Consider the following 14,181-nt stretch of genomic DNA (forward strand, 5'->3'; position numbering starts at 1 on the left):
TGTGATTTATAATAAATGATATTTATGAATCTTACGATATCAAATACCTGTAGGTAAACAAACAACCGTGACATTTGAAAGCATGTCTGTCACTTTACTGGTAATAACTGTTCGTTTTCTTAAATCCACGCCCTTGCGCATGCGCACATGGTACCACCATGTCTAGACGATGACATAATGGCCGTCCTCAACCAATGAGAAACAAGACCGCAATTTGATGCATATTTTTGAATCGGACAGAAACGGCTTGACTTGAGAGAGAATTAACACAGGCAAAGCTGAAGGACAGAGATTTGAGGATTTATGAGAAGTTTTGATGCAAACTTCAACACAACTGACTTAATTACTGGGACATCACGATGAGGAAGAGGCAAGTGAATTGTATTTGTAAAAGTATTGCATTTGGCATGCAGAATTGAAATGTCAAGCTAGCTGTTAGCTAATTTAACAGCAGCAGTGTTTTGTGACTAACGTTATACCTAGCTACCTATATAGAAATTGCAAGATTACTGAAGATTGAGTTTTTAGCTAAATCAACATTTTAGCAAACGTTAGATGTCAATTTGCCAGGAATGACTAACGTTAGGCAAGACAGTCATTCACAGACTAGGCTGCGAGCACGTTACCTAACGTTACTGTCTGTAATACCACAGATATAACTTATTTGATTGTACTATACTGTAACGTTAACAGTTAAACTGGGTGTGTCTGCAAAGCTGAATGAAGGATGGACTGCTGTGTGTTATCAATTCAAAGACTGATCAATTACAATAGCAGGACGACATTGACAATAACGTTAATGCTGTCCAGTAAAGTCAAGTAACTTTTTAACTAGTCATGCCAGTCCAAAAATTTAACATTTTTATATATGTCCCCGGCCCATTCCAGTGAGGTGCTCGCAGCCGAGTCTGTGGCTTGCCTGAATAAAGCTCTCTGCCACTTGAAGGACATCTGGGAAGAGATAGGAATACCAGAAGACCAAAGACTACAGAGAACCAATGTGGTCAAGAATCACATCAAGGTGAGTCAGAACAAATTGACACTCAAGCATAGAGTGTAATTATTCTCCAAGAAACATTCTCAAAGCCGTGACACCTGTCTGTGCACCTGCTGTAGCTAGCTAGTTAACTAGCTAGCTCTGCTCCAGGGCGTCTGGTGAAGAGCTAGAACAGTAGCTAGCTAACCTACTTTTGAGGGGTGTGTTGCTAGGCCACATCACACTTATGCCCTATCTATTTAGTCTGCTAAATGTGAGATTTCTATATGTAGCTAATTCACAAGTATGTATTCCTTCCTATATGTGGACTGACTAGTCATTTCTGCACATCTCTCATCAGGGTTTGTTAGACATGATGATAACAGAGGAGGAGTCTCTTAGGACCAGACTGTTGAGCAGCATCGAAGCCTGTCGCAAACAACTGGATACGCTGTGCTTGGAACTGCAGCTACCCCCATTTGAGGTAAGCATCCTAACAGTTTCTAACAGGGTCTGCAAAGTTTTACTAGAATGCAAATGACATAACATATTGAAATATAATGACTGGTGGATAGGGATTCAAATCAATGTCCCACTCAAATTGCCATGGTCTGATTGGCTTTGTCCTTTCTAGTAATGATATTTCTAGGATACAGCATGTACGGCTTACTATGATGATTTATGGACCATTTCTTGAAGGTGAGTGGATGGAGAAAAAAGGGCTATTTTGGAAAAGAAGGGAATGAGGCCATTCCAGTTTAGATAAGTCCATTTTCGAATTTGAAGATTTCTTTGGAAAAGTCTTCCAGGGTTGGGGCCAATTCAGGATGTAAACTGAAATTATCTTTTCAGTTTACTTCCTGAATACTCTAAATGTAAATAGCATTAACCCCAACCCTGGTGCCTTCCCTGGGTACAGATCTGGGATCAGTTTCCCCTCCTCAATACTCACCTTAACCATTAGTGGGGGAAATACAGTGTCTAGGGGCAACTTCACCCAATACCTTTTCTCTCACCAGGAGGAGAGGGGCGTCACCATGCTGCAGCAGGAGAAGGAGATCCGGACCCAGGTGGAGATGTTGGTGAAGGAGCGGACCCAGAGGATGCAGCAGCTGAAGGCCTTGACGGAGCGCGACCAGGACCTATGTGACACTCTGTGTTCGGACCCCTACGCCCTCAACCCTAACGCCGTGCCCTCCCTGGAGCAGCTGGACGGCTTCCGCCAGCACATCGCCAGCCAGACCACAGAGAAGGTGGATAGGGATTTGTAATAAAAGCAGACCCTGGATTCACATACCAGTAGTATTTGTAGCTGCACTTGATTGCGTTTACCTGGCGCAATGGAACTAATGGAATAGTCCCAAAGGAGCAAACCCCATGTATGGTAGGGCCATGGTCTGTATTTCAAGTTTCCACACAATAGTGAGACTTCACTTATGATAATAATGGTGTATTACATTGGGGTCCCATATGGTAAGGCAGCAGACAGTACGGAATTTTATTTATTTTACTTTTATTTAACTAGGCAAGTCAGTTAAGAACAAATTCTTATTTTCAATGACGGCCTAGGAACAGTGGGTTAACTGCCTGTTCAGGGGCAGAACGACAGATTTGTACCTTGTCAGCTTGGGGATTTGAACTTTTGCAACCTTCCGGTTACTAGTCCAACACCCTAACCACCATCATGCAGGCTCAATCAAATACTCAAAGGATTTGAAAGAAAACATGTTATTTGAACGTAGTTGTGAATGATGGTGCATACTTCAACCCTGCTCCTGCAGAGCTGCTGTTTGTTCTGCCATTTTGTTTCAGCCCAGCACTTATTTGCTGATTCAACTACTCTCCGTCTTCAATCTAGATTCATGATTAGTTGAATTGTTTGTAGTAAAGTCAAAAAAGGTTGGCCATTGATTCTGCGCCTCACTTAGAGAAAATAATATTGGGGGAAAACACTGATGTAAACTAATATACACATTTGAGGAGATCCCTAACGGCATCTCTCTCTGTCTGTGGCCAGGAGCGGCGGCATGCTGAGTTTGTGGGCATCAAGAGGCAGATCATCCTGTGCATGGATGACCTGGACCAGCTGCCAGAGACCAGCTTCGAGAAGGACATCATCTGCGAGGACCAGGAGGCCTTCTGCCTGTCCAAAGACAACATCGCCTCACTCAAACTCCTCCTCGGCCAAGTGAGAATGGAACTAATCCAATATGTTTGAGATGATGGTTTGAGCGATACTTTGCAATGTCTGTGCAGAATGAACAAAGTTGATCTGCTCACCACCACAATACAGTAGAAAACCAGTCGACCTACACGCATTACATTTCAACAATACTGTATCAGTTCATTATCACTTCACTATAGATCATGTAAATATCTTAATTTGCATTTTGTTGCTAATATCTGTCATTGGCCGTGTTCCAGGTCTTTATTGCAGTCGCGCCCCATGTAAAGACAATACAAACGTCCTGGAACGTACCCATTTCCATAGTGCTCTTTTACTGACCGTCCCATGTCTATGTTGTTCTGTCTAGCTAGAGGAGAGGAAGGCAGAGAACCAGGCGGTGTGTGAGGTTCACATGGAGAATATCCAGGAGCTGTGGGACAGACTGCAGGTGCCCCAGGAGGAGAGGGAGCTCTTCTCAGAGCACATGGTCACCTCCAAGAAGAAGAACCTGGATGCTGTCAGTGAACACACTTAGCTTATGTCCCAGATGGCACCCTAATCCCTTTCTAGTGCACTTATTTTGACCCCTTACTTGCCTAAATATTCTGAAATAACTGTTTTTATTTATTTTTGAAAGATAAGCTTGAAATGGGCTTGGTCTAATTGACTCAACAACTTATAAAACCCATATCTAAGTTGAGCTTTCTTAATGAACCAGAAAGTCAATAGTTTATGGTGTTTTTAAAAAAAAAAAAAAAGAGAAAAAAAAAAAAGTATCTAATTGATCCTGCTTTGTAGTATGTATACCCCTCTGGTTTGTACCCTGGCTAGTCACCATTGTCTCCAGTACTCTATCTGGCATTCTAAAGCTGTTTCTAAACAAGGTCTGTCTATTAATCAAGAAAATGTTAGAATCAAAGAACCAAATAGTTCTCTTCTTTTTCACACCTCAGTTGGAGGCAGAGGGCAGGCGACTGATGGAGCTCAAACGACTGAACATGCGAAACGTTACTGAAGCCATCCGCTCAGAGATCGCATGGCTCTGGGAGAAATGCTTCTTCAGCAGTGATCAGCAACAGGCCTTTGTGCCCTACTTTAGCAGTATGTTGGGTTTTAGTGTTTTGATTACAGGTTAAACACAAGCTTTGGCAGAGAAGTCTTTCTAGTGAACAATGTGTGTTATGATTGTTAACTTATTAATCACATACCCGGTGCATCACATACCCATGCATTTTTAGTTTTCCCTTTTGAAAAGGCAAAATAAAATCAATGTGACTGATTTGAATAGTACATTGAATGATTTGTTTTTCCCTCCTTCAGATGATTTTACAGAGCAGCTGTTGGGGCTGCATGAAGCTGAGATCCTGAGGCTGAAGCAGCACTATGAAGAACACAAGGAGCTGTTTGAGGGGGTTCAACGCTGGGAGGAGAGCTGGAGACTCTTCCTGGAACTAGAGGTTAGCAGTGGAGAAGCACCGTGGAAACATTTTAGTCATTTAGCAGACGCTCTTATCCAGAGCGACTTGCAGTTAGTGCATTCATCTTAAAATAGCTAGGTGAGACAACCACATATCACAGTTGTAGTTTGTACATTTTTGTCAATAAAGACGTTATCAGCAAAGTTGGTGCTAGTAGGAAAAGACAAGTGCAATCATCTTTTTAAATGGGCTTTAAAGGGATAGTTTTAAGTTCACTTTAAGAAAATGTTTATGTTTAATGTTTTTGAATTACCTAGGCTGTTTCATCCAAACAATTTTGAAGTTAAATAACATAACATTTTCCTTTTGAATTACAAAAAAATATTTGTACAAATGACTAATTTTTTAGTCATACTAATAGCAGTAAGACAGTCTTACTGCTATTAGCCCATACAAATGCATTAAATAACAAATTTACTACATAGAAAGTAGGTTTTTCTGAAGTGTAAGAGATATAAGAAAGGTCAGGAAACTGTTGTTGTTGTTGTTATTATTATTATTATATATATTTTCTTACGTGTGTGTAACACATATGGAATTGTGTAGTAACCAAAATAGTGTTAAACAAAAATATATTTCAGATTCTTCAAAGTAGCCACCCTTTGCTTTGATGACCGCTTTACACACTCCTGGCATTCTCTCAACCAGCTTCACGAGGAATGCTTTTCCAGTCTTGAAGGAGTTCCCAGATATGCTGAGCACATGTTGGCTGCTTTTCCTTCACTCTGCAGTCCAACTCCTCCCAAACCATCTTAATTGGGTTGAGGTCGGGTGATGGTGGAGGCCAGGTCATCTGATGCAGCACTCCATCACTCTCCTTGGTCAAATAGCCCTCACAATCTGGAGGTGTGTTGGGTCATTGTCCTGTTGAAAAACAAATGATAGTCCCACTAAGCGTATACCAGATGGGATGGCGAATCGCTGCAGAATGCTGTGGTAGCCATGATGGTTGTGTTCCTTGAATTCTAAATAAATTACTGATAACGTCACCAGCAAAGCACCATCGCACCACCTCCTCCATGCTTCACGGTGGGAACCACACATGCAGAGATCATCTGTTCACCTACTCTGCGTCTCACGAAGATGCAGCGGTTGGAACCAAAAATCTTACATTTGGACCAAAAGACAGATTTCCACCAGTCTAATGCCCATTGCTCGTGTTTCTTGGCCAAAGCAAGTCTCTTCTTCTTATTGGTGTTCTTTAGTAGTGGTTTCTTTGCAGCAATTTGACCATGAAGGCCTGATTCATGCAGTCTCCTGTGAACAGTTGATGTTGAGATGTGTCTGTTACTTGAACTCTGAATCATTTATTTGGGCTGCAATCTGAGGTGCAGTTAACTCTAATGAACTTAACTCTGGGCCTTCCTTTCCCGTGGAAGTCCTCATTAGAGCCAGTTTCATCATAGCGTTTGATGGTTGTTGCGACAGCACTTGAAGAAACTTTAAAAGTTCTTGAAATTTTCCGCATTGACTGACCTTCATGTCTTAAAGTAATGATGGATAGTCGTTTCACTTTGCTTATTTTAGCTATTCTTGCCATAATATGGACTTGGTCTTTTACCAAATAGGGCTATCTTGTGTATACCACCCCTACCTTGCCACAACACCACTGATTGGCTCAAATTGATGAACTTTTAACAAGGCACACCTGTTAATTGAAATGCATTCCAGGTGACTACCTCATGAAGCTGGTTGAGAGAATGCCAAGAGTGTGCAAAGCTCAAGGCAAAGGGTGGCTACTTTGAAGAATCTGAAATATAAAATACATTTAACACCTTTCTTTCTTTTTTTTGTTATTACATGATTCCATGTGTTATTTCATAGTTTTGATAGCTTCACTAGTATTCTACAATGTAGAAAATAGTAAAAAAATAAAGACAATAATGAGTAGGTGTGTCCAAACTTTTGACTGGTACTCTACTTTCATAAAAAAAAGTTGTCAACCGGTACCGAGGGACATTCAGATGAGTCTTGTGAGGCCTGTTGGTGTCCTAGAGCAAAACAACCAATGTACTTTATACAGGGGTACTAGTATGTAGCCCAAACTGTTCGGACGGTATAGACAGAAGTTGGCAGATCGTCTGTACCAACTTCAGACAAGTCCCAAGATGCTTGTGGGGGTCGTGGAGCAAATGTTTCCAAAGAGGGTCATGATAGTTTGTAGGCAAAACAGTACAGACGATTTTGTGCAAAGACCAATTTTCGGTATGTCTCATGGTCTGACAAACACCGCTCTGTCACCTTTCACCCCAAATGCGGAAGTGTTACATAGGCGGATGCAGTGGAATGAGACACATCCAATGCAACAAAAAAAAACATCTCTAGCTTAAAATTATTTTTTGTGTGTCTGAATTTTTGTATAATGCTAATTTAGATTTCTAAGGAGGCAGGCACAGTCATCAACCTTAGGGGGTTTTAACCCCTGGCATGACCTTTTTATCCCCACAGAAAAAAGCCACAGACCCCTCCAGGTTCACCAACAGAGGAGGGAATCTGCTGAAAGAAGAGAAACAGAAAGCCGAGCTCCACAAAAGCCTGCCCAAGGTAAATCCTTTTGAAAAAGACAGGGGTCTGTATTATTCCCTTGTTAGGGGGGTAGCTACTGTACATACAAACATGACAAGGCTCTGTTTCTTTTACCAGCCGTACATAATGCTATGCTATATAAACACATACTATACTGTAAAACACTTGGCTATATCCCTATATTTTTGTTTTGTTTGTCCAGCTTGAGAAGAAGCTGAAGGCTCAGATTGAGGTGTGGGAGCAGGAGCAGGCCAGGGAGTTCCTGGTGAATGGACAGAAGTTCCTGCAGTTTGTAGAGGAGCAGTGGGAGCTGCACCGCATCGAGAAAGAGAATGAGAAGCTGGAGAGGGTAAAGACATGGCTACTCATTTGAGGGCAGAATCCTAACTTGAGAGATACAGTATTGGTCCTCTTTCCTGGACCCAGATCAAACCTAGTCCTGGACTAAGAAGCATGACCAAAGAAGTGTTTTTCAGTCCAGGATTAGGTTTCATTTGGATCTGGGAAACCGGACCTATCATCATTTGTTACACACTTGTCTCAAGTTAGGGTTAGATCTGTGCAGCTAAAAGCTTACTTTGTTACAATACTTTGATCTATATTTCATTGTAACAGCAACTGAAAAAGAGCAAGCAGATTGAGGTGGATATGCTGTATGGGACAGCTGTCCGGACGCCTACCAAAAGGAGATTCCTTGGCACAACTACCCCCAGCAAAGCACGAAAGGTACCACTCAGTGACTTTACTGCTGCTCTTTCTAGCCTTCATACTCATGGAACAATTGCGTGGCCCAATCTTAGCCTGGGTATCCGGTCTGTTTCTGGACTGCCTACTTTTGTATGACAAAGGTGGCTAAAGCAGAAACAAGACTGGACACCCAGGCTAACACAATCACTGGCTTGTGTTTTAAATAGTTGCGCATTAATAACGTGAGCTTTTGGCATCACTAACGAACTCTGTCTGTGTGTTCTCTCCAGTTCAATGGCACCACCTCCAGCCTCTCTAGTGCCAACTCTAACAGCACCATGCGCTCAGCCTATGGCGGAACTGTCTGCCACTCACCCTCCCGCCCCCCTCTGTCAGTCAACAAGGTCAATGCAGCATGTTTGTACATGGGACTAACAACTAACTACACCGAAAAAATATATATAAATGCAACAAGTTCAAAGATTTTACAGAGTTACAGTTCAAATAAGGAAATCAGTCAATTGAAATAAATGAATTAGGCAGTAGTCTATGGATTTCACATGACTGGCAATACAGATATGCATCTGTTGGTCACAGACACCCTAGAAAAACAGTCAGTATCAGGTGTGACCACCATTTTCCTCATACAATGCAACACATTTCTTTCGCATAGAGTTGATCAGGCTGTTGATTGTGGAATGTTATCCCACTCCTCTTCAATGGCTGTGTGAAGTTGCTGGATATTGGTGGGAGCTGGAACACTCTGTGTACATGTCAATCCAGAGCATCCCAAACATGCTCAATGGGTGACATGTCTGGTATGTATGCAGTCCATGGAAGAACTGGGATATTTTCAGCTTTCATGAATTGTGTACCGACTCTTGCAACATTATCTTGCTGAATGGCACGCCAATCGTCACGGTATCTCTGCATTCAAATTGCCATCGATAAAATGAAATTGTGTTCGTTGTCTATAGCTTATGCCCGCCATTACCATAACCCCACCTCCACCATGGGGCATTCTGATCACAACATTGACATCAGCAATCCGCTCACCCACACGACGCCATAGACACACACACTGCCTGCCATCTGCCCGGTACAGTTGAAACCAGGATTCATCCATGAAGAACACACTTCTCCAATGTGCCAGTTGCCATAGAAGGTGAGCATTTGTCCAATGAAGTCAGTTTCGATGCCAAACTGCAGTCCAGTCAATACCCTAGTGAAAAAGCTAGATGTGGAGGTCCTGGGCTGGCGTGGTTACACGTGGTTGTGAGGCCGGTTGGACGTACTGCCAAATTCTCTAAAATGACGTTGGAGGCGGCTTATGGTAGAGAAATAACATTCAATTCTCTTGCAACCGCTCTGGTGGGCATTCCTGCAGTCACCGTTCCAATTGCACACTCCCTCAACATGAGACATCTGAGGCATTGTGTTGTGTGACAATTTTTTTGAGAGAAATAAGCTTTTTGTGCATATGGACAATTTCTGCCATCTTTTATTTCAGCTCATGAAACATGGGACCTACACTTTACATGTTGCGTTTATATTTATGTTCAGTATACTTAGACGCTATTTAATTACTTTTCTCAATTTAGACCAGTCATTTGGTATGTCTAACATGCTAATCTTTGGCCAAACCCTGACATGTACTCAAAGCAAACCATCTGTTGCGTTTTCTGTTCCCAAGCTTGGAATACAAACTGATGCTCTGTTTCACCATTTTTGAAGTGATGGGGAAATGGAATATATCAGTTTGGATTCCAGGCTTCTTTTTCTCCTCATCCATCTTTTCTCTGTGTTCTCCCCTATCCAGGTCCCATCGGTTCGGACCCCGGGTCGCAGTAAGCCCCCTCTTGCGGGACTGCAGGAGCGCAACAAGGAGAACATGGGCCAGGTGACCGGACTTGGAGTCCCTCTTCAGAGCGGTGGGTTTAAAACCCTGGCTAGTCCGCAGCGTAACTTCAGCATTAACTCTGTCGCCAGCACTTATTCCGAGTTTGCGGTAATTTGTGTTTTTTTCTGTGTTCTTCTTTTCCACATTTGACTGTTTCTATGCAGCAACACACGGTCTAGCCATGAGAGGGGGTTTGAGTGGAGAATTGTGGCTAATTGATAAATGTATTCTGTTTTTAGACGGGCTTAATCAACACAGTAATCGAATCGATTCAATCAAGGTTTGTTTGAATGTGTGAATTGCCTAAACTAAAACCATACACATCAAATAATTATTCCTGTATCCAAATGTATGCATGTCATTAACCACTAAGATACATTCTTCAAAGGCTTCATCCCTGATTATGTTCACAGGTAACAGTAGTGTACCCTCTTGTTAGTGTGTCCTTGAGGGCTCTCAGGCTAGGCTGTGTGTCGCTATTTACTGATGTAACCTTTTACAACCACACTCCTAATATCCTTCAGTCTTTCTCTGGCTGTCACTGGGCTTGTTTCTGCCTTTTTAAATGAAAATGTATTTGGGAAATTGCAATTACCAGAAGTGCATATTTTCTAGATGTGTTTATTTACTATAAAATGAAAACTGTGTCCATTGCTATTTGTCGCTAAATTTGTTTCCACTGCACCGTGTCATGTTCATTAGGATATGCTGTAGCAAAATATTTTGCATGAAAATTAGCATTTTCTCATTTAGATCATACCTCCCCATCTGTTTCGTGCCAACTGAACACTAGCCTGTTGATGTTGGGTGGGAAGGGAATATCTATGCTTATCTCTGTACCTTTGTCCACAGCGAGACCTCTCCAAGGCCACTAACACCAAGAGCAAGCCAGACATACTGAACTCCACCATTGCTCACCTTTGACCCCCTGACACCAGACAATGACGCGGTTGGTTGATTGACATCCTGTGTTTGTGTCCCATCAAGTCCCCACCAGCTGTCAGTTAAAAGTGGATCACTATCTTTTTTTTTGTCTGCGTTTCTATGTAAATTTAAGGTAATACTATATGTATATATATATATGTGTGTGTATACATGCATACATTCATTCATACATACATACATACATACGTGTGTGTGTATATATATATGTTGTGTAAACTATGTAAGTGTTCAAATTAAAAAACCTTAAAGGTCATGTTATGAAATGTATCATATTGTAACAAACAATTTTTTTAAGCACTAAAATGGCACGGATGACTATGTTCCTTGTATGTAAGATGGAGCAGACAGTATTGCCTGCAATCTCGTGCTCCAGATGGTTTTGGTGAAAGAGGCTTGGGGTAGCCAGTGTTTGTTCTTTCCTTTAAGCCAGGCTTTCACTCTTATTATACTCAGCATACTGATCATGAATATTTTGCACATGTTTTCTATTGTATATTAAATCATTTATTTTACACTCATGAGTTATGTGCAGTCATCACTTTTTTTCCACAACTTGATTTTCTGTGTACGTACAGTACCAGTCAAAGGTTTGGACACGCCTACTCATTCAAGGGTTTTTCTTTATTTTATACTATTTTCTACATTGTATAATAATAGTGAAGACATCAACTATGAAATAACACATGGAATCATGTAGTAACCAAGAAATTGTTAAACAAATCAAAATATATTTTAGATTATTCAAAGTAGCCACCCTTTGCCTTGACAGATTTGCACACTCTTGGCATTCTCTCATCCAGCTTCACCTGGCATGTTTTTCCAACCGTCTTGAAGGAGTTCCCACATGCTGAGCACTTGTTTGCTGCTTTTCCTTCACCCTGCGGTCCAACTCATCCCAAACATCTCAATTGGGTTGAGGTTGGGTGATTGGAGGCCAGGTCATCTGGGTTTGGCCGGAGTATGCAGTCATTGTAAATAAGAATTTGTTCTTAACTGACTTGCCTAGTTAAATACAAAAAAATACAAAATCTGATGCAGCACTCCATCACTCTCCTTCTTGGTCAAATAGCCCTTACACAGCCTGGAGGTGTGTTGGGTCATTGTCCTGTTGAAAAACAAATGATAGTCCCACTAAGCGCAAACCAGATGGGATGGCGTATTGCTGCAGAATGCTGTGGTAGCCATGCTGGTTAAGTGTGCCTTGAATTCTAAATAAATCACTGACAGTGTCACCAGCAAAGCACCACCACACTTCCTCCCTCATGCTTCACTTTGGGAACCACACATGCGGAGATCATCCGTTCACCTACTCTGCGTCTCACGTAGACGCAGCGGTTGGAACCAAAAATCTAAAATTTGGACTCATCAGAACAAAGGACAGATTTCCACCGGTCTAATGTCCATTGCTCATGTTTCTTGGCCCAAGCAAGTCTCTTCTTATTGGTGTCCTTTAGTAGTGGTTTCTTTGCAGAAATTTGACCATTGAAGGCCTGATTCACGCAGTCCCCTCTGAACAGTTGATGTTGAGATGTGTCTGTTACTTGAACTCTGAAGCATTTATTTTGGCTGCAATTTCTGGGGCAAAATAATGAACTTATCCTATGCAGCAGAGGTAACTCTGGGTCTTCATTTCCTGTGGGGTCCTCATGAGAGCCAGTTTCATCATAGCGCTAGATGGTTTTTGAGAGTCCACTTGAAGAAACGTAAAGTTCTTTAAATTTTCCGGATTGATTGAACTTCATGTTTTAAAGTAATGAAGGGCTGTCGTTTCGCTTTGCTTATTTGAGCAGTTCTTGCCATAATATGGACTTGGTCTTTTACCAAATAGGGCTATCTTCTGTATACCAACCCTATCTTGCCACAACACAACTGATTGGCTCAAACGCATTAAGAAGGAAAGAAAATCCACAAACTTTTAACAAGGCACACCTGTTAATTGAAATGAAATTAAGCTGTTGTCATGTTGTGTTGCTACCATGCTGTGCTTTCATGTGTTGCTGCCATGCTATGTTGTCATTTTTGGTCTCTCTTTATGTAGTGTTGTCTCTCTTGTCGTGATGTGTGTTTTGTCCTATATTTTTATTTTATTTAATTATATTTTTAATCCCAGCCCCCATCCCCGCAGGAGGCCTTTTGGCAGGCCGTCATTGTATATAAGATTTTGTTCTTAACTGACTTGCCTATTTAAATAAAGTTTTAAAAGAAGAAAAAAAGCTGTTTGAGAGAATGCCAATATTGTGCAAAGCTGTCATTAAGACAAAGGGTGGCTATTTTGAAAAATCTAAAATATAATTTAATTTGTTTAACACATTTTTGGTTACTACATGATTCCATAGAAAACCCCTTGAATGAATAGGTGTGTCCAAACTTTTGACTGGTACTGTAGGTCACTAATGTAGATAATTCAGTTCAGTTTCAAACCTTCACTGACTTGGTGCCTGCAGTCTGTATGTTCCTCCTGGCAATTTTGAGATACAATGTCGTACAGTAGATCATATCAATCATATTGTTTTCTGGCCCAAAGGCCGGCAGATGGCGATATTGAGTTGTTTCATGTTAATGTCCAAAGGCATTGTTTGCAGCTGGCTATAAGCCTGTGGCCGGTTCGTACATAAAACATTCTCCATTCAGGCTGCAAAGGCGTCGATTTCCTCCTTAATTTGATTTATTGCCGATAATTCCACAGGGGAAAAAACAGGGAAAGTATGTGTACTTTATTAAACATAATTTTGCACCACCATGCTAGGGTGGCTAATGTGTGTTCACTCATGTTGGAAACTCTGAAATGTTACACTTGCTAACCTAGGTGGAAGAATCAGATTCTGAATTTCCCTCTTGGGTTTTGGACCAGAATCAACCAATAGGAAGCTTTACGCAAATAACTTTAGTTCATTTTAAGTCAGAATTCCGAGTTTCCGACATGACATGAACACAGCATAATACCTAGGAACGCTAGTCCCAGATGTGCATATTGCCTTTAGCCATTTAGGCTGCAGCAGTCTGTTGTTTACCGCTGGCTGAAAAAGGGGTGTAAGTAGAATCAACCAATAGGAAGCTTATATATATATATATATATTTTTTTAATTATTATTATTATTTTTTAAATCAAACCTTCTCACCATTAAATAAAGTTAAGGAGGAAATTGACACCCTTGCAGCGAATGGAGAATGTTTTATGTACAAACCTGTCCATGGGGGACACGAATGTATATAGCTGGCTGCATCGTCATCTGCTGGCCTTGAGGTTAATTGTTCTCATTGTAATTTCGTTTAAAAAACATTTTTTATGTAATCAACCATATCAAAATGAGAAAATGACTGTTAATTGTAATTCTAAATCTTGTCTAATCAACAAATACATTTCTATGCATTCATTCTTTGTCTCAAGTGTTATCTTTTTGCATAGCATGTCAAAGGTTTGTCTCTGTTAAGTTTAGGTTCTTGTTCTACCTTAGTGGTTTTATGTCGGGCAGAATTCGTGGAGTACCAACATCCGGTTGAA

At 41.2% G+C, this 14,181-nt stretch overlaps 1 protein-coding gene across 4 annotated transcripts; it reads left to right on the forward strand.

Moving 5' to 3' along the window:
- Positions 1-853: 853 nt before the first annotated feature.
- On the forward strand, positions 854-11,200 carry prc1b (protein regulator of cytokinesis 1b). Of its 4 annotated transcripts, XM_065012183.1 has the most exons (14): positions 854-1,021; positions 1,338-1,460; positions 1,996-2,229; positions 2,994-3,164; positions 3,511-3,660; positions 4,097-4,244; positions 4,464-4,600; positions 7,070-7,165; positions 7,350-7,496; positions 7,763-7,873; positions 8,125-8,238; positions 9,654-9,842; positions 9,974-10,014; positions 10,587-11,200. In XM_065012183.1, exons 1-14 carry the CDS (start codon positions 869-871, stop codon positions 10,633-10,635), a joined length of 1,863 nt encoding a protein of 620 aa, XP_064868255.1. In that variant the 5' UTR covers positions 854-868; the 3' UTR covers positions 10,636-11,200. The 4 variants fall into 4 exon arrangements, with proteins under 4 accessions (XP_064868255.1, XP_064868256.1, XP_064868258.1 ...); XM_065012184.1 differs by lacking the exon at positions 9,974-10,014; XM_065012186.1 differs by lacking the exon at positions 9,974-10,014 and having other exon boundaries at positions 9,654-9,765.
- Positions 11,201-14,181: the final 2,981 nt, after the last annotated feature.

This window comes from Oncorhynchus nerka, linkage group LG27 (genome assembly GCF_034236695.1).
Source record: "Oncorhynchus nerka isolate Pitt River linkage group LG27, Oner_Uvic_2.0, whole genome shotgun sequence".
Taxonomy (NCBI): Eukaryota; Metazoa; Chordata; class Actinopteri; order Salmoniformes; family Salmonidae; genus Oncorhynchus; species Oncorhynchus nerka.

Bases quoted from the DNA above. Each gene is read 5' to 3' on its own strand.
- prc1b (XM_065012183.1), top strand. From the start codon at position 869: ATGTCCCCGGCCCATTCCAGTGAGGTGCTCGCAGCCGAGTCTGTGGCT. The intron at 1,461-1,995 runs GTAAGCATCCTA...TTCTCTCACCAG, and splicing joins TGCAGCTACCCCCATTTGAG to GAGGAGAGGGGCGTCACCAT. The intron at 7,497-7,762 runs GTAAAGACATGG...TCATTGTAACAG, and splicing joins AGAATGAGAAGCTGGAGAGG to CAACTGAAAAAGAGCAAGCA.